This window comes from Chenopodium quinoa, unplaced genomic scaffold (genome assembly GCF_001683475.1).
Source record: "Chenopodium quinoa cultivar QQ74 unplaced genomic scaffold, ASM168347v1, whole genome shotgun sequence".
NCBI lineage: Eukaryota > Viridiplantae > Streptophyta > Magnoliopsida > Caryophyllales > Amaranthaceae > Chenopodium > Chenopodium quinoa.
The window spans coordinates 1,699,089-1,724,223 of NW_018742651.1; the positions used below are offsets into that span (position 1 = coordinate 1,699,089).

The 25,135-nt window shown below is 34.2% G+C and overlaps 5 protein-coding genes across 5 annotated transcripts; all 5 read right to left on the bottom strand.

Moving 5' to 3' along the window:
- On the bottom strand, nt 1–12,889 carry LOC110722093 (protein BLISTER-like). Its single transcript, XM_021901331.1, has 13 exons — nt 12,021–12,889; nt 9,576–10,197; nt 8,930–9,480; nt 7,875–7,994; nt 7,310–7,375; nt 6,324–6,434; nt 5,744–5,820; nt 3,802–3,869; nt 3,297–3,407; nt 2,898–3,070; nt 2,750–2,818; nt 977–1,132; nt 1–436 (listed from the first exon to the last, which is right to left on the bottom strand). Exons 1-13 carry the CDS (start codon nt 12,096–12,098, stop codon nt 359–361), a joined length of 2,280 nt encoding a protein of 759 aa, XP_021757023.1. The 5' UTR covers nt 12,099–12,889; the 3' UTR covers nt 1–358.
- Nucleotides 12,890–14,067: 1,178 nt separating this feature from the next.
- LOC110721984 lies at nt 14,068–15,755 on the bottom strand. Its single transcript, XM_021901213.1, has one exon. The coding sequence runs from the start codon at nt 15,008–15,010 to the stop codon at nt 14,294–14,296; it is 717 nt and encodes a 238-aa protein (XP_021756905.1). The 5' UTR covers nt 15,011–15,755; the 3' UTR covers nt 14,068–14,293.
- On the bottom strand, nt 15,038–15,709 carry LOC110722012. The gene has a single exon (XM_021901234.1). It carries the CDS (start codon nt 15,707–15,709, stop codon nt 15,038–15,040), a length of 672 nt encoding a protein of 223 aa, XP_021756926.1.
- A 565-nt stretch (nt 15,756–16,320) lies between the features above and the next one.
- LOC110722013 (glutathione S-transferase T3-like) lies at nt 16,321–17,403 on the bottom strand. Its single transcript, XM_021901235.1, has one exon. It carries the CDS (start codon nt 17,401–17,403, stop codon nt 16,321–16,323), a length of 1,083 nt encoding a protein of 360 aa, XP_021756927.1.
- A 1,286-nt stretch (nt 17,404–18,689) lies between these two features.
- Nucleotides 18,690–20,066, bottom strand: LOC110722014. Its single transcript, XM_021901236.1, has one exon. It carries the CDS (start codon nt 20,064–20,066, stop codon nt 18,690–18,692), a length of 1,377 nt encoding a protein of 458 aa, XP_021756928.1.
- Between the last annotated feature and the right edge of the window lie 5,069 nt (nt 20,067–25,135).

The window sequence follows — 25,135 nt, forward strand, 5'->3', positions numbered from 1 at the left end:
TAAGGCAGTCAAAACGTGTGTACATCTTCTATCAAAAAACGCTCATACATAATAGAATTGTCCTTCAGTATATCTGGTGGTGACCACATTTTCCACCATGCATCAGATAAAAAGAAACTAGCCTTTATAAGAAATATAAAGTACAAAGAAATGGAATTATTGTCTTGTGTCAAATAAATTGTGTAAATAAATTTCCCAAACAATCTAATTATCTAAGAAATTGCTCATTTTCAAATGCTTCCTTAACTGAAAAGAATAAACAAAATGTCACACATGATATACAATATTTATCCTCTATACTCTAGCCCTCAAAATGCGAATATGAAGGACAATGAATTATCCAAGCTTTATACTCAACTTAGAGTCTGCTGGTTCTTCGCTTTGACGGTCCTCCAGGAAATAGCTTCATTATCCATCCTAGCACTCGCTCCACCACCTAATGGAAGAAGTAACAGGTCAGGATAATTACTCTTATCAATGTTCAGCAGTAGGAACACACAATTAATGATTAGTTTATTTATACAAGTGAAAAGCTTTAGTAAATGTTAAGCAAGCAAATTTACACTATGGAGTCCATGCCCTTTTGCAGAAGAGAATCATTTGGCAAAACTAAGAGTAAAATCTGATACCACTCGATACAGCCTTACTCGAAAATTCCTCATTATTTGCCACTTGAACTTATTTTTCTAAGTTTTGATCTCCTTTTATATTTTGATTGTTTATTTATTAGCCAATTATGAAAAGTCAATTTTATAAACCAGTTTTGAGATATCTGCTGAATTAAGAGCTCAAAAAAGTCAGTGAAATTCACCATCATAAACATCCCCATAAACTCAGCACATTAAGAGCAAAATATGTAGGTATCAATGTATCACCACAATAGGGACATTAAAGAAGCATTCACAGTATGACTCAAGCTTCCCAAGCCAATGACTCCCCCTTCATAAAACAAATAAATAAAGAGCAAAAAAGGTACCTCGTCGCCTTCATCTGCATATGCAACAGTTTCCCGTACATTAGAAGCAGTAGGCTGCTTGGCAGCAATATTCTCACTTGCCATGCTTTGGGACATCAACAGCTCCAGTCGCTGAGTCTGAACTTCAAGCTTCTGAGATAGCTCCTTGTTCAATTCCTTCATATCAAAAGTAACATTTATGAACACAAATAATGTGACAGTAAGGGTGCAGGATTGCAATTAAGTCAATAATGCATGTCACAATACATGCTGGACCCAAGTCAATAGTCTGTTGTGCGGTGCCACTTCACATTAACTAATTTACAAAGACTTACTATGACACTACAGTTTGTTAAGGGTTTTTTAGTTGATTAATAGATTTCTCTTGGAAAAATTTGCTATTTCAAGGTCATACTTCACAAACAATCAGCATATCTAAAATACATACTACTAAGCACAATGGATACGTGGCAATATTCTTTGAAGTTTTTACCCTTTATTTTTACTCCAATATTATATGATACTTTAAAAACCTCCCTAAATCCCAGTATAATTCAAATGATTTCCTTTTATTATCCGTCAAACGTGACAATTCCTATTTGAGAGAGACCCCACTATTATTTTAATACATCTTTTTTCCACTGCCAACAACTTATGCCCTACCTTCTCTTATAATTCAAAAAAAAAAAAAAAAAAAAATTTAAAAAAGACTAAATTTCCAATAAAATAATAACCTACTATCTCATACTTCCTCCATTTCTATTTAGCTGACACGTTGTATTTTGGCGCACATATTTAGAAGTGAGAAAGAAGGTCAAAGACAAAAATACCCTTATACTACCCACCCACTCTTACCAAGTACCACCTAGGAGTACTACCTTTCTCTCTCATCATCACCATTCACCATCATTTTCTTTCCTCCTATACTCACGGTCTGCACATTCATTCTTGATTATTTCACCTTCTATTTTTTTTTTCTTTCCTACTTTTACCAATTAAAACAAAAAGGCACAAATTAATTAGCTAACAGATGAAAATTTCATATTTTTATATACAATTGAAAGTACTATCCTCAATAGCATAGGTGGTTTTGGGAGGCGGCGTCATGGTTGGTGAGGTTTTAGTGGCTAAGTGGTGCCGCGGTCATGGTTTGGCGGAGTTACGAGAAGCAAGGAGAAGCTTTGGGCCATTAATGGGGGTTATTCTTTAGAAAATTGGGTATGTTACAAGGAAGAGAGGAGAGAGAGAAGTGGCAGTGGTGGTTGCTGTGATGGTGATCGTTTCATGGTGATGAATTTGATGATGGAGGTGGAGTGGGGAAGATAATGGAGGCGTGAGAAATCAGTCTTTGCTAAAGGGAGGAGAGTGAAGATGGATTGGGGAAATTGGGGAGGATAAAATTCACATTTTCACATACAAAAATTACCAAAAAGAGAAACGTGTCAACTAAAAAGAAATTTTCCAAAAAGGATTACGTGTCAACTAAAAAAAAACGGATGTAGTATAACATATCAACAACTTATCACCTAAATCTCTATCCGGGTAAATGTTTGAACCATTTTGGGACGGAGGTTTTTATTTTATTTTTAAATCTAAGACAATTCATCCTGATTTTTAGTTCTTCTACTGTGTACTCATATTGGTTGATCTTGCTTAAGAAGGAATTAGGTTCGGGTGGGTCTCATTCATTCATAAAAGAGATTAACAGTCAAAGAAATAAATTGCAACTAAAAAGATATGGAAGTAATACGTAGTATATACATAGGCAGATAGGCCAGACAAAATAATAACTACCTTCAGCTTAGTACTTGTTGAAACTTCAGTAATCAAAGCTTGCATCAATTCCTCCTTTTCTGATATTATCTGCAGCCAAAACTTCTACATTTAGTTACTAAAAAGATACATACCATCAAACAATACATGAGCAGAAGTGATCAGCTACCTCGCTAATTAGTGAATTGATATTTTGTATCATTTGCATTTGGTCTGGAGGGATACTCATAGCAAAATCATCATGACCAGCTAAATTATTTTGTAAAAGCAGCAAGTTGTCTGCATTGTCAACCACTTGCATGTTGGATGAAGCTTGTTCAGAGCTATCTCCAGCAGTTTCACCTACAACAGTGGCAGGATAAGCCGATAAGCCATCAATCACAAGCATATGATTTTTCCATCCATTAAATAATTGGGCATGCAATACTAGAGATATATGGCAATAAAAAGTGGGCTAAAGGAATAATCAAACCCGATATGGGGAGCGTAGTGTAAATTACAAGCACACTAACACCTGCTTTTAAAAATTGGTGACAAAGAGAGATGAGAATTTTGGGATCACAAATACCTAAATCATTGGTAGAAGTTGAAGCATCTTTTTTCTCATGCCCCTTACTAGACTCAATAGAAATTTTACTAGCTGAAGCTGTCCTTAATTTAGACTGAAGCAGCTTTTTCTCTGCAAAATTAGAATGTTTACAGTCAAGAGGAAGTCCAAGCCAAACAATTAGCAAGCAAATAGATCAAATTTCAAGTTGCAAAGAAAAATGCAAGCAATTTCAAGCAACAGCAGTTACAAATTATGATAGCTATTAGAAAAAATGGAATATCACACTTTGCCACTTAAAAAAAAAATATATATATATTAACAACAAAATTAAAATGCACTGTCAGTCTGTAACTACTCAGAAGTTTAATTATGTTGCATACATAAAGGATTAAAAATCAACTTATTACCCTCCAAGAAGTCATAAGTAGCACTTATTTAGCAACAAATGCATCAATAGTCTGCAGCAACTGTATGAGATACTTCTATATTTTATGAAAAGATCTGTATAACTTAAACTACATACCTTCCTGTAAGGCATCAATAGTCTGCAGCAAATCTCGACGTTCTCTGTCAAGGCTAGACATTTTCTTCCTGCATGGCCCACCATACTTAAAACATTACGATTGGAAAAAATGACACTTAATTATACATTTTATTAAAATAAAGAATTAGGGAGCTACAGTACAGAGATGATAATCAGAAAGATTTAACATCATGTTCAAAACCAGAAAAGTCATTAATAATAAAGGATTGCCACATGCATGATATGCACAAGCAAAAAGCATTGAACAACATTTGCAATAGGGAAAAAAAAATAGTCCCACCAAAATTAATAAATCGTAAGAAGTAAAGTTCTATCTCAGAAAGAACCATTTCCATCGTAAAAATTGTAGCTTTTAACATGGGACCCTGAATTTGTGTGTAGGAAATAAAAAATCATAAATACAGGGACTAACAAGGAGATGTCTAGTGATCAACCTATACAAAAGGAGGGCCGAGAAAAATATACACTTCCTCCGTTTCATATTAGTTGAAGTTTCTTTAGACACATTTACCACATGTTTTAAAATGATAATATCTTCAATAATCAATAGACAAAATTACAAAAGCATTTTTCTTTTTCTTGAATTATTAAGGAGCCGGAGGAGGGCTTTCTAAAAAGAGCTTGAGACAAGTAGATATTCAGAAAATATACATTGAGACAAATCCAACTAGACCTCACGGCTCACGTGACAGTTTTTCTCAAGTATAAATCACAAAATGTAATCAAAGTAACTTATGTTAATAGTGCTATATTCAAAACATGTCAACTAATAATAAACGGAGGTAAATACCCACAAGACAATTAAAATCTCCCATAGAAATGAACCTATAGACAAATTACACTCAAATTTATAAAATCAAGCATGACTTATTTACAAATTTAAGTAAAACCAATTCTCATGTCGAACACTTGACAACTGAACAAGATAATCATAAGGTACATTAAAAACACACAACAACAAAGCATAAGAAATAGAATCCATCACAGCAAGGTTTAATTAATAATTTTTCAAATAAAGAATACATAATGTAGTTAACAGAACAACAACTTTACTGATCTTTAACTATAATCACTCATCAGTTATTCTTCAAAACAATAACATAGCAACACATAATTAATATATATATTATATCAAAAAGTATCCTTTCATTTCCATTTACAATTTAAACTTCCTTTATTAATGTAATGTAATGATATAGGGGCCGTTCTAATTGCAAATTGACCACTATTTGTTACATTACTTTCTCCATCCCTAAATTAGATGCCTACTTCTTTTTATTATGTGAGTAATAAATACCAGAAATAGGCATCTAATAAAGGGACGGAGGGAGTACAGAATAGTGGAACAGCACAAAATGCAATTTTTCAGAATCAGTATCTTTCAACATAACTTTGGAACATTTAAAGTAAGGACATTAAAAACATCTATCGAAGGTCAAGGATGACCAATGGAAAAATATGCAAATATACACATGAGAATGTGAGATATGATTCTTATCCAGAAATTGTGAAGGTATAGTCAAATTTAAAAATTCAGGAAAGATAATTTTGCTTATACAAGATCTGCAAACTAAATTTAATAACAACACACGTTTTGTCATGGATTACTACAATAAATCAATAATCAGGAAGCACGCTACTATATTCAGGCCATAAGTATTATTATTCACAGATACTGGAAGCTAATTTAGACACAGTAACAAAGTTACATGTGTTCTACCACCTTTATTAAGAATGATATTCACTGCATGCAGATGTAGGCTGCAACGCTGCCTACCCCCATAAACTTACATCTAGAAATAGGCTGTGTGCCTTGAAAGATAACCCGGTAATAGAAAGTAATACAAAACAGAATCAATACGGAAGCAAGAAACAGTAGAAGCTATGGCTTTTAGAGCTACTGAGGAGGTGAAATCCGTACTTGTAGGAAGCAACTTCAGCATTTGAGTTTTCCAACTCCCTCTCCAACTTCAGCTCATTAGATCTTAATCTAAGGGCCTACAAGATAAAATTAAGACACAAAAAATAACTAAACATATCAGCATTAAAAAAATTGACACACTGAAGCCAAACACATATCAAAAGTCAATGCCGGGCCCATATTTAAGTATTATTTAAAAACATGGATCAATGTTGAAAGGATGTACATCAGCTCAATGTCAACCCATATAATGTTAAAAAAATTCACAAAAATGTCATCGAATATTATGGGCAGCAAATTTCTAAAAAAGAAACGAGATTATAAAGTAATGTTGTATTTCTAACAATGTCCCCTCCCATGACTTTGGTCAAGAAATATACGGTCTGAAATACTACACCCATATCATGTTACAAAATTCACACCTATCTCATTAAATAATATAGCGAACCAAAAAAATTGAGTTTATAAAGCCACGTATTTCTAACAAAGCTCCCTATGTTGGTCAAAATGTATGCCCCTGCCCCCCACCCCTTTTCTCTTTCCCCATCAGAAATTCAGATAATGATGTAATGAAAATCACCTTCTCTTCCAAGCTAATAACTTCAGAAGCCAAAAGTTTTGCGCGCTCATCAGCAGCATCGCACTCAAGTTGTGCGTTCACATATTCAGACTTGATAGCCTCAAGCTCAACCTACTGCACCAAGATGACAGAATTAAAAAAAGCCAAAATATTGGATTGGAAATGTGAGCTTTAGGAAAATAAAATAAACATTTATTTATCATAGAGATGATGTTACTTGATTCATTTTCCTTTGTAATTAAGGGGTTGTTTGGTTGCCAAAGAAAAACATGGGAATTTGGAAATCCTAGGAATTGAAATTTTTTGAATTTGGAAATCCTAGGAATTGAAATTCCCATGAATTTCTATTTCCCACAAAATGGGGGAAGTTAATTACCTAGGGGGACCTAGGTAAGTGGAACTTCCCAAGGGAATTTCCACTTCCCTTAGTTAAGCAAACAATTTTTAGAATTTCCTAGGAAGTTCAATTTCATGGGAAATCAATTTTCCAAGGAATTTGCAATTCCTACATTCAACCAAACGAGCCCTAAAAGTTTATTTTAATGTTCTTTGTCATAAGCATTTCATCTTATACATTGCAAACTCCGTTATATGCCATTGGCATCAAAGTCAGCATAAAAATTATATTGTGGTTTTAAATAAAGATGAGGTCTATGAAGAATACTAATCCCTTCCATCCTATAAATATGGTCATATCTAAAGAGTTCAACAAATAAGAAACATTATATACTGCAACGTTTCCCCTTATTTTGCTTTTGACTAAATGCAATTTGCCATTGAGAGTTATCGCAAATTACATGCTTTAAATTTCAGAAGCTTGACATATATTTTAACTTTTTAAGACATAATAAGAAGACAAAACGAAAACAGGCTACTCTTAGGGGACAATTTAACACCCCCATAAACTCCACATTACAGGCCATCAGCAGGCTTCACCAATAAGCAATAAGTTATTGTCATAGATAGACAAGGATAATGACACTAACCAGCCGGGACTTTATATCATCCTGCAATCTTTCCATCTCAGCCTTTAACTGGCTCACAATGCTTGCCTGAAAGTAGGATAAATAATTTAGTCGACAATTATCAGAGAGCTTAATGCACAGTAGTACTAAAGGAAACAAACCAAAAAAAATAAAAGCTATACAAAACAGAAAGTCAACAAGAGTAACCTCCATTACATCAAAAAAGGCCATCCTACACAACATGTGACAGAGCATAGAGGAATTTTGACTGGCGCAATTAATACTATTTTATCTGGGGACTAAATGACTAATAAGCGAGGAATTAGAAAAGGCTGAATTTGATAGCTCTACCAGCATTAAAAGAGGTTCTCAAAATACCACAGAACTCTCATTTACCACAAATTCATAATAATAGGATCCATATATCTGAAACAGATATAGATCAAATGTTATACACATAGATTAACCATTTGGTGAATCTTGAGACGTGAAGTGTTAACCCAAAAAAACCAAGAAAATTTACTAACCATGTATCCAATCGAGTAAGTCATATGAAATAGTTAAAGTTAACAGAGGAGACACCGACCTGCTGATTATAGCTCTCTGTCAAAGAAGAATTCTCAGCAGCTAATGACTCTGTCAAAGTTTTAGAGGCCTCTAATGTACGCTGCAGAGAAAACTTCTCTTGCGTCAAATCTTCAATGTGCTGCAAGAGAAGGCAAAGGAAATAGTATATAAGTAAAATTACTGGTAGATGTAGATCTGCATTCAAAGCACAAGAAGCATGTCACAGCGAATCTTCTTCTAACCCAATCTCACACATAAACTAAAATGCATATCTTGATTCTTGAATGAAGGTGCCACATTTAGTAACGCCTTAAAAATACAATCCTCCCCCAAGTAAGTATCCAACCTACAACTATAGCAGTTGGAAAGTCCTTTTTGAAAGTAACCAGAGCACACTACCACATCACCTTTGCTAACAAAATATCAAAAACAATATCACTATAGACAACCCTACCTACATATTTCTTCAACGGAAAACCACATTATTTATTACTTTCACCATACGGAATATTAAAAAGGTTTCAGTGAAATTCAGTCATAAAGAGCTTCAAACATATACATGCTCCTAAGTGAGTACTAAATCAAGCATTTCAGGTCATAGATCCATGGTCATCATGGCTAGAAAGTCGTTAAGTACAACTAAGGAGTTATTGAAAAAAAAACTACTGAGTTAACATGCCTGAAATATAATTTACATGCAGCTTCCTAATGATACTCCAGGCATTTCAAATTATAATTCCATTCGAAAAAGAATCAGCAAGAGCCACACAGCCAAGTATAAGGTGATTTGTGATCAAATACATATATGCATATTGAATTTTTTACAAACTGGTATATTAGAAGATTTAGCACAGATATTGTAACGTTGTAATGCATATCGTGACTCTAGATGGGAGGGAAACTCTGATATGATGTATAGAGCAAGTGAGCAAGGAACTTTTCCAATTCAAACAAACATGACTTGTCAGTGAAAATCAGAGAAAAGCAGAAGAGATTTTACATATGGAAAAAGATGCATACTCCATGGCCAAGAAACTGTAAAGGTAATTCTAAACATTGGAGAAAAAGAGATACCTGCTCCAATGCAGCAAAATCTTCATTTTGTTTCTGGGAAGTGAATTCTAGCTTACTCTCCAGGTTGTGCTCAAATGATTTGTGCCCCTTTGACACATCGCTGAAGAAACCATCACTTGGATTAGAATAAACTGATGTTGAAAGGGGTTCAACAGGAGCATATGCTGTAGAAGGATCATGAATTGCAGACGATTCAGCAATATTGCTACTAGGAACCTTTGCATTCATGAACTTGTCATTCTCAACAAAAGGGCGGCTAGATGCAGAAGAATCTTTAACAATGTTAAGAGAATCAAGGAAAGAAGGACGAGATCTTCTGGGATATGGTTCAGCCACAACTGAATGCGAGGGGCCATTAAATAAACTGCTGGTGTTAGAGTTGAAACCTATGGAACGTGTTTCAGATGGCCATTGATTTCCATAACCTGCCAAATTCCCCACTACATTACTAGGTTGTCTTTCCTCCAACCCAAAATGATTCTTCGACTTCAGAAAGCTATGACCAAACTCTGATGCAGATTCTGGCAAATCCAAACGTGAGCGAACAGAATCTGCAATAATAGCAAAACATGTTACATGAAACAATCATAAAACCCATCACTATTTAATTGTCAGGCTACGTTCTTGCTTAAAAAACTCCACTGACCAGACTCCTGATGTAAAACACTGGTGACTTGGCCCTCGGTAGAGACTTTTGCAGCAATATCATTGGTGCTTCCGATAGTATTAGCAAAGCTTGCAGAAGAACTAAAGTCATTATCATATCCATAGAATTTTGAGTGAGAATCACTACTATTATAAACTTGAGAAGCACTGGGTCTGCTAGATGATATTGCATCTGCAAATCTTCCACTTCCTGTACCCGTCCCAAAGTTTCCAATACTGTCATCTGTTTGTTGTGAGAAGTCAGAACCTGCTTGGTAGTTTGAAGCTGGAATCTCATGACTATTTCCCGCTTGTTTTGGAAGCTTCTGAAGCAAATCAGGTGAGCAAGAATTATCACTTTGGGTATCAATGTGTGCATGAGGAACCGAATCAGACCCATTATATCGAGTGAAAACATATGATTTGTCACTGTGTTCAGTATAAACAGAAGCTCCAGTTACTGCATCGGAACTACTGTCTGTATGAGCATTGCCAGAATTGTCAGACGACGCTTGTCCATATCCTGAAGTTTGTTTCGTAGGTGGTGTATCATCATCTGTACGAGGTTGGATACTTGATGCTTGCTTTTTTGAAGCTCCTCTCTTCTTTTTGAACTCTTCCAGCTAAAAGAAACATATATTAGAACAAAACTTTGAGCAGATCGTCCTCGATACAAAACACAATTACATACATAAAGTTACACAACCTAAATAGAATATAATGAGATTGATTAGCACATAATGTTTACAAAGTAACAATAACAACACAATTTGAATCTAGCACAACACACAAAATTTTCCCAGTTATTTCTCGGAGCATAAACAAGATCATTCCTCTTACCCCAGTTCACCGCTTCACTATTGTGCCATGCAAAGGGAGACAGAAGTCACGAGGAGGAGAAAGAAGGTAGGAGAGACATATTTGGTGTTTTCAACCCAAAGTCGCTATTTTATGTGATCTACAAAGTCCTTAGTATCCTTATAAACTGAGAGGTGCTTTCTGAAGCATGAATTTCTGGAATGATATAGCTCCCTAAGTCCCTCGTTCTTTTCCCCCCATTTTTCTCCTCTACTAAAACGAAAGAAAGAAATCTATACTTCCGCACAAAGTAAAAAAGACAAGTGCAATATAACAACCACACAATGCCCAGATAATTAGGTAAAGAGGCTGCATTGATAACACTTCCTGTGCATGTCATGCAGGTTTACATACGAGCAGATTTAATGTCCAGTCATATGCTCTGACTGCATAAAATGATACTGCCAAATAAGGAAGAGAAAGAAAAAGAGACTCATGATGGACTTCCATCTGCGCGGCTGCACCATAGTGGTTTATGGGTTGTGGCAGGGAGCCATAAGTGAAATTGAAAGAGAGTAGAAGGCAGAGTGAACAAAGAAGAGATAAGTTTTGTTCCTGGTTCAAAAGCCCTAGATCTGTCGCATTCTATAATATTATTATCACAACCAACCAATATTCTAACATTTACTCACAAAGTTCCAGTGTAGTATACTTGAATCTGTGTTTATCTAGAAACAGCTAGTGAGCATTCACTACTTAGTAGTTAGTACTATATTACATACATCTTGGCCTCCCCATTCATCACAAATGGGGTGACGAGGTACACATGTAGTGGTGAGCCTGATGGCAGTTGTTAAAGGACATAGACTTAACCAATAGCAAAATTCAAACAGGAATGAAGCTAGAAAAAGATTCAATCATACCAAATTTATACTTATGTATGATAGCAAACAGATTTAAATAAGACTTGAGCATCCAAATCAATTTAATAATCTAGTGTTATTCTCATGTTTGATGTTCCTCCAATTTGGCTATAAGGTCGATAATCCGATCTGATTTTGATTCTAAACCTAATAGCAAAGGTTCATTATTACACTCCCCAAAAGAACTACTGAAGGCACAAAACTAAATCCGAAAGGACAACATATACCATCAACTAAGCATGTAAGTATGTAACATCACAGTTTCACCAATATACCAGCAAAGTTGATGCCACACTAATCAGAGTTTACACTGTTCCACGCTCGAACACTGAATAAAAGAAAGTTACTCTAATTGGAAGCTCAAAGCAAAGAAGTCCCAAGGTATGCACAATTGCACACTCCTAAAGGATCAGAATCCAACATTATCAGCAAAATTTTCAAGCTCAAACAATTCATAAACCAACAGATTAAAACAATAAGTTATTTTCTCCAAGTCAAAAACTTGACATTATCCTGAAATTACAGAGCTTGAACAAATCATATAAAGTACACATCTCTTACCAACAACAATTTAGCCTACTGATCAAAATCGGGGTCATGCTAAATTTAGTTCCCCGGTTCGAATCCCTCTAAAGTTTCGTACACACAAATTAACAACAACAAAAGAAACAATCTAGAAAATATAGCTTAAATTAAACAATCAAAACCCAAAATTGAGGCCATACCAAGCGTCTACCAGCTTCCAAATCCTTCTTTTTCCGGGACGAAACAGCTGGTTTAGATAAAACTTGAGCAGATGCCATCTCCAGAATAAAATCCGCCCCTTTAATTCAGCATTACACAACCCACATTCAAAATTCCAACCCCTTCAAAACCCTTCAATTTTCACCCAAAATTAGCGCAATCAAAATTAATCTGATTAGATTTGTTGGTAATTTGATTCTGATCCAGTCCGCCCAAACAAAATCGTCTGAACAGATCGAATCACACCCCAAAATTGCAATTCAAATTTCAAAATTGATTGTATCTATAGCCCCAAATTCAGCAGATCTCTCTCGATCAAAACAGTAATCAAAATCCCCCAAATCTCCGAAGAAAACAAAGATATGGGGGAGATAGGAAAAAAAAAAACCCTAAAAATATGAGAAATCTAATTTAGGGGAAAATATATAAAACTATAAAAAAAAAATTCAAATTTGTACAACAAACTTAAAGCTGAAAATTGAAAAAAAAAATAAAAATTTAAGTAGGTAAAGAAGTAAAAAATAATGCTCCTTAAATTGTGTGAAATTTAAGGGAGCATGAAAAGAGGTTGATTTTGCTGAAGAAGAAGCGCCATTGATTTTGATTTGATTTGTCGGTATTTTGACACTTCTTAATAATTTAGAGATCTCTCTTTTTTTTTTCTTTTTTTTTTTTTTTTTTTTTTTTTTTTTTTTTTTTTTTTTTTATTGTCAAAAAAAAAAGTGATCTACCCTCTAACCTAAAATAAATACCATGTTAAACGTGTAATTGTTGGGACGTGGTGTAATTTTATTCATTGTTATAACGTGGCATCATCAAGAATAATAACAAGTTTATTAGGAGTAGGATTAAAAATAAGAGAGAAGATCATTGGAGCAACTCTAATGACAAGCTAATTGTCAAATTAGTTTGTCATGTCATATAAGGTTTTAAGGTAATTGTCATTTTAGCTCTAATGGCTAACGTACTAATTAAATGGATCATATCTCCTTAATTTACGTTGATAATTTATTTTATTTATTCTAACTTGTTTTATTTTAGCAAGTTTTTTTTTCCAAACTAATTGCATTTTGTAGCTCCAATGGTTAAGCTAATAGCTAGAGATTATTTAATATTGCAAGCTAGTCACTAGTCGCTAGTTACAACCATTAGAGTTGCTGTTTTATTTTTAAGATTAGTCCTGTTTTATTTTAAGATTTTTTTTTTCCCATGACACATTATAATTTATAGTTATATTAAGGCTCTTTAAGATTTAACTAAATTTAGATCTTCATTCCTCACACTCATTTATTTTTTTATTTTTATTAACAAGATTCCTCAGACTCATTTAAGCTCTCTTAAGTTACAAGCTCTTAAATAGATCTGATTCACATTAATTATTGTGGGCCATTGATAGTAGAGTTACTATGGTCGTTTTATTAAAAAAAAAAAAAAAAAAGGTTACCATGTTAAATAATGGTAATTATGTTAAAATAAAAGTGATTGTATTTTTATAAAGATCATAAGAGTTTAACTTTTTAATGAAAAATTTAACATACTACCCAATATGAATAATATAGGTCAGTAAACTAAAATTAGGGTTATAACGTCATACTTCAGGTTTGCAACAAATTAAAAATAGCACAAATTTTATTAAAGGATACTATATTTAATATTAGGGTCACTATGTTCAATACAAAGCCAGTTGCGCACGTGTAGAACCTCAGGTCCACAATAATATTATTGTGAACCAGGTCCACACAAGTTATTCTGCTCTTAGAGCATACCAAATGGATGACCCAAAATATTTGGTCATGAATTATTATATAATTTCTTTCTCTTTCCACTCATCCATGACCAACTCACATGACCAACCATGACCAAAGACTCCCAATGATTGCCCAAAATTACTTTGGTCATGATTTTCTCTCTCCTACTTTTACTATACCCCACCATATATTCTCTCTCTTCTATCCCACCATATAATTAAAATTGTTGTTAAAAACATAATAATTCCTATAATTGTTGCACATAATTAAAATTTAAAATGCTTAATGATAAATATAATTATACAATAATTGTAATCAATGATGTATTATTGAAGCGCAAATGTAAAATACATGGACACTTAATTTAAAAGCTCGTTAAGTAATAATAATACACGATAGTACGATACACACATGCATGATTAGAACACATTATTTAGCATTAGCTAAAACATACACCAAGCATAATTACTTAAATAAAATACTCTTAAAGGCCTAATAATACATCATTACTGCCTATTATAAGACTCCCCATATCTAAGCCATAAATGTTCCACTAAATCTGACTTCAAGGCTCTATGGGTAACTTCATCACGAACTCGAGCTCTATTAGCCATGTAAGTCTCCAAATTAGCTGGTCGGTTACTACTGTTGCTAAATTGAAATGGTCCTTGAGAGTTTCTTCTACTTGAAGACGGGGGTTCAGCTTGCTCATATTCATTTGGATCATCATACCTTGGATCATAATATCTTGCGTATGTATCTCGCTCATCCTCGACGATCATGTTGTGTAAGATGATGCAAGCTATCATAATTTTTCCAAGCATTGATACATCACGAGCCAGAGCAGGATGCCGCACAATGGCAAAACGAGCTTGTAGTACTCCAAATGCACGTTCGACATCCTTTCGCTGACGTTCTTGCTTTTTGGCGAAAAGACCCTCTTTTTCATTTTGGGGGAGGGATATTGTGGGAATGAATGCCGCCCATGTAGGATATATACCATCAGTGAGATAATATCTCATATTGTATTGGTGGCCATTAACGATATAGTTAACCGAAGGTGCACGACCTTCGAATATATCATTAAATAATGGAGACCTGTCAAGAACATTTATATCACTACACCTACCTGGAGTCCCGAAAAAAGCATGCCAGATCCAAAGGTCTTGTGATGCCACAGCTTCTAAAATTAAAGTGGGCTTATTAGCTCTCCCGGAAAACATGCCCTTCAATCTTAAAGGACAATTCTTTCATCGCCAATGCATACAATCAATGGATCCCATCATCCCTGGAAAGCCTCGACGTTCTCCATCTCGTAGGAGTTTGGCCATATCCTCTTCATTAGGTCTTCTCAGATAGTCGTCACTAAAATAAGAGACATCTCCTTCAACAAAATGTTGTAAGGAGTCTCGCGCAAGAGATGCACTAATCCGTAAGTAGTCGTCAACGGAATCAGCAGCAGTTCCATATGCAAGTAATCTTAAAGTCGCGGTGCATTTCTGCAATGCTAATGCTCCAAATCTACCAGTAGCATCTTGCCGTTGTTGAAAGAACCGATGACGTTCTTCTAAAGTATGCACAATACGGAGAAAGACGTGCTTTCTCATGTGAAATCTCCGACGGAACAAGTTTGGAGGGAACACTGGAGGATCAGCAAAATAGTCATTCCATAAACGGTTGTGTCCGTCTTCACGATCCCTTTCGACCAGCGTCCTTGGTGCCCTTGGAACTTGATTAACCATTTGAAAGAATTCAACTGGATTGGTCATTATGAATTCATCCATCATTCGATCAACAAGACGATTTGCTTGCCTCCGTCTCTCATAAAGTCGTTTGTAGTCATCATCGGAATTTTGATTTGAGTTGGCAGAGGAATTGGAAGAGTTAGAAGATGAGTTGGACGAATTATAACTCTCATACATTTTCAAAGCTAAGGAAGCTACTTTGATGAGAGAGCTAATAGATTGTTGGTTGAGTGAAACCAAATTAAAACATATAGCAATATATAGAACAATGTACGAACTTTAATAATAGTGTGTTGTTGTAATGCTATCATTCATCAAAAATAATGTAATGAAAAGAAGCTTCAATGTGATTTCATATCAATAGGTTGTGTGGTCATTTTTATGACTTATCAAAATCAATAATTGCTTCACTTTTTCAGAAGAGTAAGTCTTTGGTTTTTCCAGTGAACAATCACATCAAATTATACACCATCATTTATCAGAAAAATACAAATACGTAAGTTCATGTGAGCAATGCACAATTTTTGTTATTGTTATATCTCATCAATGTCAGTAATGCCATTAATGCACAACTTTTTAAGAATAGTAAACTATTTAAATATGACAGTCATATATCACATAATAGTACAACTATATTAGAGCTATTAAAAAAAACATAATGACTACACATTAATTGATAATAAATAACAACTTAAACAACATGATTACAACTTCAAGTACAAAAGCGGTTACTAAACAACAAACTAATCATTCTAGAATATAACACTACTACATTTTGAAGAAATAAATTAATTGGATGGGAATAATATCTTCACTAAATTGTTCCTTCGTTCTTGATCCTCTTCTGATAAGTATGGCTTTGCTTCAAGTATCTTGAACAATTCCAAGTTGATTTTCCTTTGCTTTCGTACTTCTCTCTCCCTTTCTAGCTGAGCATTTTCAGCTTCTTTCTCTCTCTGGAACCTCAACTTCATCATCTCCATCTCAGTTTCAGATTTCCTTGTTATGTTCATGTTTTGAATAGTAAGCAACCATTGCTGAGAATTTTCCGTCTCCATGTTCATAACTTTGTTCTTACCTTTATTTTTGGTACAATCATCAATAGAGGGGAAGCCTGAACACCCAGCATCACCACTGGTCGGTGTATCTGGGTTTGTTGAAGACGAGTAATTACCAGCTTCATTAATTCGAGATCTCTTTGAAACACTGGACTGGGTTGCTGTCTTCTGCTTACATGTCTCGACTGGATCTTCATTTTTCGCCCATATTTGTTCATTTTTCAGAATATCCCAAGCATGCATATCTTGGAAAACTCTACTGGTATTTTTCCTAGTTTTGTCATCTCTATAAATTCTACGCGCAATCTTAATAACATCGTCGTCAGAGTGACCACTTCCTCTCCTTGATGCAGCATGTGCATACGCACCAGAAAATTTTGAACAATTAGCACTTAGCCTTTTCCACCGACATCTAAGTGGCTCCAAAGCCCTTACTCTTAGCAAATCATCCTTCTTAATCTCTTCAGTACCTTGTTCAAATTGCCTCTCTCTAAATAATCTAACATTATTAAACATTGCCTCAACTTTTGCCCAGAATTCATTCCCCTTTTGGTTGGTATTTGTTTTTTTATCTTTACTTACCTCAAGCCAAGCTCTCACAAGGACCTCATCTTCAGCGTGCGACCAAAAATTCCTTCGATCCGTATTGCCTCTACCTTCGCCTCCTACATCCCCAACTTCATTTTCTTCAGCTTTATCATCATTATCGTCATCAGAGTCAGCAGTTGATCTATATGACCAATTAAAATTTGAATTTGCACCTTCACCTTCTGACATGATAAAATGTTGCGACATAGGGAAGGATTGTTTCATTTTCAGCAAATTGACGATTTTGAAAAGGTGAGTGTCCTTCAGATGGAAGAACATTTTGAGAATATGAGAAGTTAAGAAATTGTTATGGTCGTAAAGGGAATTGTGATATAGAACTTGGATTTGTGAAATTGATGTTATTCATTCCATAATTTGGAAACTATGGAAAAATTTGTGAGTTTGGTTCCACTTGAGAGTTGAGATCTATTTGATAATCAGAAAATGAAGGTTGAGTATTTGAATTTTTTTTCGATTTTGAAGGATTTTTTTTTCCGATTGGATTTATCCATATTCAATAGTTTTTTGGATTTTGTAGATAAAAAAAATTACTTTAAAAGGAATGAATTGAGCTAAATGAAGAAAATGAGCTAAATGAAGAAATTGAGCTAAATGAAGGAATTGAGCTTAATGAGAAGTTGTTCAAAAATACCTCAATATTGGTCTCTTTTTATAGAGAAAAAAAAATAAAGACGTTGGTAATTTTTTTTTTAAAATTTGTATTTTTTAATTTATTACCGTTGCAAAAATTTGCAATGATAATAATCTAGCCGTTGTATGCATGCGTGGTGTCATCCAACAATATTGTCGTTGGTGTCATATGTTGCAAGTACATGCAACTTTTCCTTTTTCTTCCTCCAATTATAACCTGCCACTTGTCATTTACATTTTCATGACCACATTTCTAGTTTGGTCATCTTTAAGACCTGGTCATCACTTTTTTCATCAATTTTTTCTTTGTTTCATTTTTTTAATACAAAAACTCTACTCTCTCTCCTCATGACCAAAGACTTGGTCATCCATTGGCCCCACTCTTAAGTATCCTGCCTTTTAGAGCATCATTAGTGTTGGGGATACTTATATTCTTTCCCGGTTTCTCTCTCCTTTCCTACACTTGACACATCACTTTCTCTTTCCTCCACATCACTTCCCACTATTTCCATCCTTTTACTCATCCTTTCCCTTCAAAATTTCCAACATCAATGAGTATCCTTTTCCACTTTCTCTCTCCTACTTACATATACCCCACCATTTATTCCTTTTTCAAATTACATATATTTATTAATATACTTAATTATTATTATTGTTGAAAATGTTGTTAATAATAATTAATAATAGATCGTTCTATTAACCGACACATTAATTAAACGAAACGAATTCAAAAACATAAAATTCATTGATTAAAAACATGAAATACATTGATTAAACGACACGAATAAAAAAAACATGAATTACGTTGATAAAAATAGCAAAGAAAATAACAAGCATAAGTTTAAAAATAACTGAAATGTTTAATTTTCATCGGACCTCATAGACTGTGCCCATAAATGCTCGATCAAGTCGTTCTTCAAAGCCATATGGACGTCTCTATCACGAATTTCCCCTCTCGAAGCTATCAATCTACCGAAATTATCTGGATCATACTGTCCGGGAGTTACGGTGAATGTTGTTGTATTCCTAGTTGAGGACGACCCCGGCATATTCTCAGGCTTTTCATCGGCAAACTCGAGTGGATCCTTATAATTTAAATATGTATCACGCTCGTCTTCAACAATCATGTTGTGGATAATGATGCAAGTCATCATAATTTTCCACAACAAATCTACACTCCATGCCAAAGCAGGCTTCCTGATTATTGCGAAACGAGCTTGTAACACACCAAAAGCACGCTCAACATCCTTTCTCGCACTCTCTTGACGTTCAGTAAATAACGTATCCTTAGCTATTTGAGGGGCAGTAACCGCATCTATAAATGTCGACCACTTTGGATAAATCCCATCGGTGAGATAGTATCCTTTTGTGTAAGTGTTTCCATTAACTGTGAACAGAAATTGTGGAGCACGATTATTTATTATATCATCAAACACAGGAGAACGTTGTAGTACATTAATATCATTGCACGACCCAGGAGTCCCAAAGAAGGCGTGCCAAATCCATAAATCCCTAGATGCAACCGCTTCCAAGATAATAGTGGCCGTTTTAGATCGGCCTTGATACATTCCTTTCCATCCAGCTGGACAATTTTTCCATACCCAATGCATGCAATCAATGCTTCCTAGCATGCTGGGGAAGTTTCTATCCTCCCTTTCTCTTAGAAGACGCTGGATATCTTCCATTGTTGGCTTGTGGAGGTACTCAGTTGCAAACTGAGCAATAACTCCATCGACAAATTGTGAAAGACATTCTCTAGCAGTACTTTCACCAAGCTTTAGATATTCATCTACTTGATCAGCTGAACAACCATAAGCTAACATACGTATAGCCGCGGTGCATTTTTGAAGGGGTGAAGCACCAAGACGCATGGTAGCATCGGGACGTTGTTGGAAATAGCGATTACTTGCACTTAATGTGTCCACAATGCGAAGGAACAGGGGTCTCCTCATACGAAACCTCCTTCGAAATACGGTATCATTGTATACCGGTTGATTACTAAAGTAATCTGCAACTAGATTGTCGTGAGCCGCTTCACGATTTCTAGGCACAGTTACCCTTTGTTTTCTCGGATGTTTTTGCTTTTCAGGTTGTAATGAATTAAGCACTGAATTTTGCATCGCAACTAAACGTTGACTCTCATTTATAAAATTCATGACCATGTGATCATAAATTTTATCAGTTATACTTGAGGAGGAAGAGCTTGAAGAACTTGAAGAGATTGAATCTAAGCTCATATTGTGTTTGGTGTTTTATTTTTGGTGTGTTTGTTTGTGACACTAGAAGATAGAAATCATGTACTTTAAATAGACAAAAATAGGATATTGTTGGTCAGAAGATAAGATTTTGTTAAAACATAATTGTTGCACATAAGATATGGATAAGATAAGGATTGTATGGTGAGAATTATGACCAATGCATGCAGAATTTTGTAAGGTCAGTTTTTTTACCAATGCATGCATGAGTCTTGTCAAAAGGTAAAAGATACATCATAGTTTTAAAAACAAATTAAAATACACTAATATTAATTTAATACATAAACAACAATAACAACACTACATAAACATCAACATTACTAGTAGCACAAACAATTTTTTAAAAAAATAACTTGCGTACCTTACAATACTTAATTAAAATACAAACATTGCAAATACTAAAATGAAATTAAAGCGAAAACCTACTACTAAATTCGTCTCTCAGTTTGTTATACATTGCTAATTCCTTGTCATCAAGAACGGGCTTCTACATTAACCTTTCTAACATTCTGAACTTCATGGCCTCCTCCTTCTGCCTTTTCTTTTCTTCTACCCGGGCCTTTTGTTCTTCATCTCGTTCTCTCATCTGATCAAGTAGTCGCTCTCCCAATTGACCCAATTTCTCTCCCATGTCATTAAAATTTGTATTTTAAGAGTCAAGATTTACACTTGACGAAGTACTTGATGCTTTACCTTTCATCTTTGTCTGTTTTATGCCAAGAGGTCTTTTAGCCCTTCCGCCAACCTCACACTGTGAATCGGGTTGGGATCTTTTACCGCTCCCCCCACTATCTGTAGATGCTTGACCACCCGGTAACATATCGGACTGAACTTTGGACAAGGAGGGATCCCATTTGGGGTATTTCCTCAGAATTGCAAAACAATGCAAATAACAAAACATCTTATTGTTAGTTGCTTTGTAATCTATGTGAGCGAATCTCTCCAAATTTTGCTCAGATTCACCACTACCCTTAGTTCTAAAATGATAACCGTAGGCGTCAACCCATTTACTTACATGTTCATTTATGTGATCCCATCGATTTTGCAAAGATTTAAAGTTTCTTACCTTAATCTCATTGAGATTTTTAGCTCTAGCCTTTTCGTACTGGTTGTGAATTTCTGCCCATAACCCGCTTCTCTTGGTCTTGGTTCCCCTCTCCACATCGCATCCTGCATTTATATAGGCTGATACAAGAGCTTTGTCTTCGGCGATACTCCATGCTTGGTTTTTCCTTTGTGCAGATGTATTGAGTTGCACTTCTGGAACAATTTCGACTTCAGCATTGTCAATCTCTTCAAGATGTTGTGCTCCCGCTAATTCTTCAACATGTTCACCACTTAACTCTATTGGAGTAGCATTGCTACTACAAAGTCCACCTGGAGATTGATTCATGTTTTGAGTTAAATGTTCTGATATAGGGAAAAAAGGGGTATTACCAAAAGCTTGTTGATAGGATTGGGAATTATGAGGAAAATTTGGTTGTATTGGTGGAATATTATTGAAATTTGTTGGCCTTGGTTGACTACTACACCATTGAAAAAATGCAGCTTGAATTTGAGGATTACTCAACAGATTAGGGTCAACAGGAGGATTAGATTGGTTAAATTGAAAGTTTGAATTGTTAGGAAAATTTGGGTTACGACCGTAATTAGAATTATTACGATCCATATTAAAGACTCTAAGAAATTGGAAGTGAAATGGAGAAAAATAAACTTGAAAATATGGAGATTAGAATAATTTTGTGTTTAAGAGTATTGTACAAGTGAAACTGAAATTTTGTGAAAATATAGCAAATTTATACTCAGTTTATAGACAAAAAAATTTTATGACCGTTGGTGTTTTCGGATTTCAAAAATAAGTTACCGTTTGCAAATTATAGCCGTTATAATATTTTGGAGCAAAAAAAAATAAAGAAACAAGATGTTGACAAGTGTCAACAAGTTGAGCGTTGGATGATTTCCAATATATATGCTTTTGTTTGTGATTGTTGAATTAACATGGCACTTGGGCCGAGGCGAGATTTCCTTTCCAGAGAAAGGATACTACAATATCCTTTCCCTAACAATTATCTTTCCCAAGTAATAGAATCCATCAGGATTGGGAAAGGACACCAAAAAGCCACGGAAAGGATTGTAAAAGGCCTTGATGCTGGTGCTCTTATTTTCCTTTTTTATATTTGATATTTTAATAGTATAAATTTGTAATGGTGTCATAAGTTACACATGTTACATAACTAAAAAATAATATCAAACCACTATGTACAAAATTTTAAATAATAATAAAATTACATAAATATTGTGACATATATACATCGAAATTCTATAGCGCCATAATATTTACATTTTGTATAATTTAAATTTGTATAATAGCAATTAATAGAATACTTTAGATTGCAACAAAAAGTAGCAAATTAAGGAATACATCCCCTCCCTACCTTATAAAAAGTGCAAACAAACTCTTATGAACAGTGTGATTCCATTTATACCCCTAAAAAGATTATTTACATTTTTACCCTCATTTAAAGTTTTGAACTTTTAATACCTTTTCCTTATCTCTCCTTTATGTTACTCTGAGTAGTTCATCTTCTCTAAAGTCTCAAACATGATCCTTATCTCTCCTTTATATTACTCTGACTAGTTCATCTTCTCTAAAGTCTTAATCATGATTTTTTGTTTTCTCTTCCTCTAATATAATGTCTAACTCCTTAGCTTGATGGCACATCTTCTTTCGAGGTTCCACCATGCTTGATTAAACATGGAGTTTATGCTTCCATTGCTTATATGACTTGTGCTGGTAATTTATTTCTCTTTCTTCTAGGTTGAAAATTTGTGATTTTTTTTCTTTGGTATAATTAAACTAATTATTTGTAATTTTTGGTCATTTTTATGGTATATGATTGTAATTTCAGAGGAATGTTTTGAAATGACGAATTGAATGTGTTGATAAATTGATTTTGATTTCATGATCTGAGGAATTCGTGTATGATTTTTCCCTATAGTTATGGATTAAATATTTTGAGGAATACATATTTTGAGCTTGAAATTCGTCTTCAATTAATTGTTTGTTGAATTCGACATTGATTGATTATGTTCAGAATTCCATTATAGGAAGAGGGAGGGTCTTTTTTGGTTGGAATTACTTTATTTGAGTGTGATTGATTTATAATAGGTTCAGAACTACTAAGGCATTGTTAATGTTGTAGTGTAATTGATAGCAGGTGCATAATGTCGTGATAAGGTAGGTTCATAAACCAATTACAAAATAAACTATAAGATTGAATTATATAGTACCTTATGATTGGATTATTTGGTATTGTTGTGTTTTCTATATTGTGTAGATGAGAAGGTAAAGAAAAATTTGGATTCTTATTATTACTTTATTGGTAGTTTGATAATGGGATCAAGTTAGCAACGAAATTCGCTCCAATGTTAAAAAAAAGGAATTTGTCATATGTATCCATTGCAAGTTTGCAACTGCTTGAATTTATTATGATGCTATATATTTACATATTATGTATACTGCTTGAATCCATACCCAAGTTATGATGTATGTGGCTAAATTTTGATCAAAATTTGAATTAAATTAGGATTTTTTTTCATCAGTTTTTGGTGAATATGAGTATGTTACTAAAGAATGGCCTTTTTAGGTTTATTATATTGCATCAAATTATTCTCATGTTTCAGGACACTTAGGCATGATTGAGCTCCATTATCCATGCTTTTAATTAAATCTCATACATTAAATCACGTCCTTTGTTAAAATGTTGTTGTTTGTTAGTAAGTGGTGATATATAGTTGCAATACATTATTGGAAATCAATCTCTGATAAACACCAAGATCGAGGACATGATACACTTCTACAAAAATTAGATTAAAAAAATGCAAAATATAGAACGGTTAACAAATTAGATAGGCGTTCACTGCAATAATATTGTAGAAGAGGCGTTTTATGAGTTAATGAATATAGAACAACTCTTATAGTTGACTGTTCTCTATTAGTTTATAGCAAAAATAAATAAATTGTTAATAACTTATGTTAAACAATATACAACGGTGCACTTGACAACACTGTTTTGTGTATTAATATTATTATTATTTAATAGAGGGATTGATACATTTCTCAAATTTTCGAAGGACAGGCAAAAATGGCAATAAATGGTAAAATGGACGGCTAGTTGTTGGTTGTCACAATCGAAACGAGTTCGTTCTTATCAATAATGTTGATGAAATGATGATATAGGCAGTTTCTTAAACATTCAAGAACTTTGTTTTGGTTATAGAGTAATGGGTTTTACTAGAATTCAGAATATAAATTTAATTCGACTACATATGCGGTTAATTGAACTGATTTATGTTCTTGATTGTAAATTTCTATCGGTAATTTGTAGGACATGTAGGTTAGGTTAATTGATTTTTTTTTTCCCTTTTTGAGAACGAAAGTGATGATAATATAAATCAAAGAGAATTATCAATTATGTTACATAAATTTTCGCTAAGGTTTGCACGCCTTACAGAATGAATCCAAGAACACTTGTTCTACCCCATCAAACGGAAGCAATCAAGACTCCCCATCTAGCTGCCAACACCACACGCCCATCACATTTCACCCTCTGTACAACCACTACAAGAAGCTGCCCGTCCTCTCCTTTAATAAAGTTTTGTTTTTTTCCTTTTAGCTCATAGATTATTGAACTTGTAACAATTTTGACTCAAAAATTCTAGGATATAAACTTGGTTTTTCTGCATTTTGGTGGGTATCTAGAACTATGAGTTAATAATCCTTTCTCCATTGTAATTTTGGTGTAATTACAGGTGATATATATGAGAATTAATTGAGTGGACATCTATGTCAAATTTGTCGAGATGAAATAAAATGTGATGGAAATAGTGAATCATTTGTTGCTTGCAATGAGTGTGCATTCCTACTATGTTTAGCTTGCTACGAGTATGAATGAGGCAAAGTAAATCAAAGGTATCTAATTTTGCCTTTTTAATGGTTGTGTTTCATAATTCATTTTTTACTAGAATATGATTTCTTGTATTGCATTTCA

Excerpts from the sequence above, each read along its gene's own strand:
- LOC110722012 (XM_021901234.1), bottom strand. The coding sequence starts at position 15,709 with ATGTATGAGAGTTATAATTCGTCCAACTCATCTTCTAACTCTTCCAAT.
- LOC110721984 (XM_021901213.1), bottom strand. The coding sequence starts at position 15,010 with ATGTTTTCCGGGAGAGCTAATAAGCCCACTTTAATTTTAGAAGCTGTG.
- LOC110722014 (XM_021901236.1), bottom strand. The coding sequence starts at position 20,066 with ATGAGCTTAGATTCAATCTCTTCAAGTTCTTCAAGCTCTTCCTCCTCA.
- LOC110722093 (XM_021901331.1), bottom strand. The coding sequence starts at position 12,098 with ATGGCATCTGCTCAAGTTTTATCTAAACCAGCTGTTTCGTCCCGGAAA. Across the intron at positions 3,870-5,743 it reads GCTGAAGTTGCTTCCTACAA|GAAGAAAATGTCTAGCCTTG; the intron begins GTACGGATTTCA and ends TGGGCCATGCAG. Across the intron at positions 437-976 it reads ATGCAGATGAAGGCGACGAG|GTGGTGGAGCGAGTGCTAGG; the intron begins GTACCTTTTTTG and ends TTCTTCCATTAG.
- LOC110722013 (XM_021901235.1), bottom strand. The coding sequence starts at position 17,403 with ATGAAACAATCCTTCCCTATGTCGCAACATTTTATCATGTCAGAAGGT.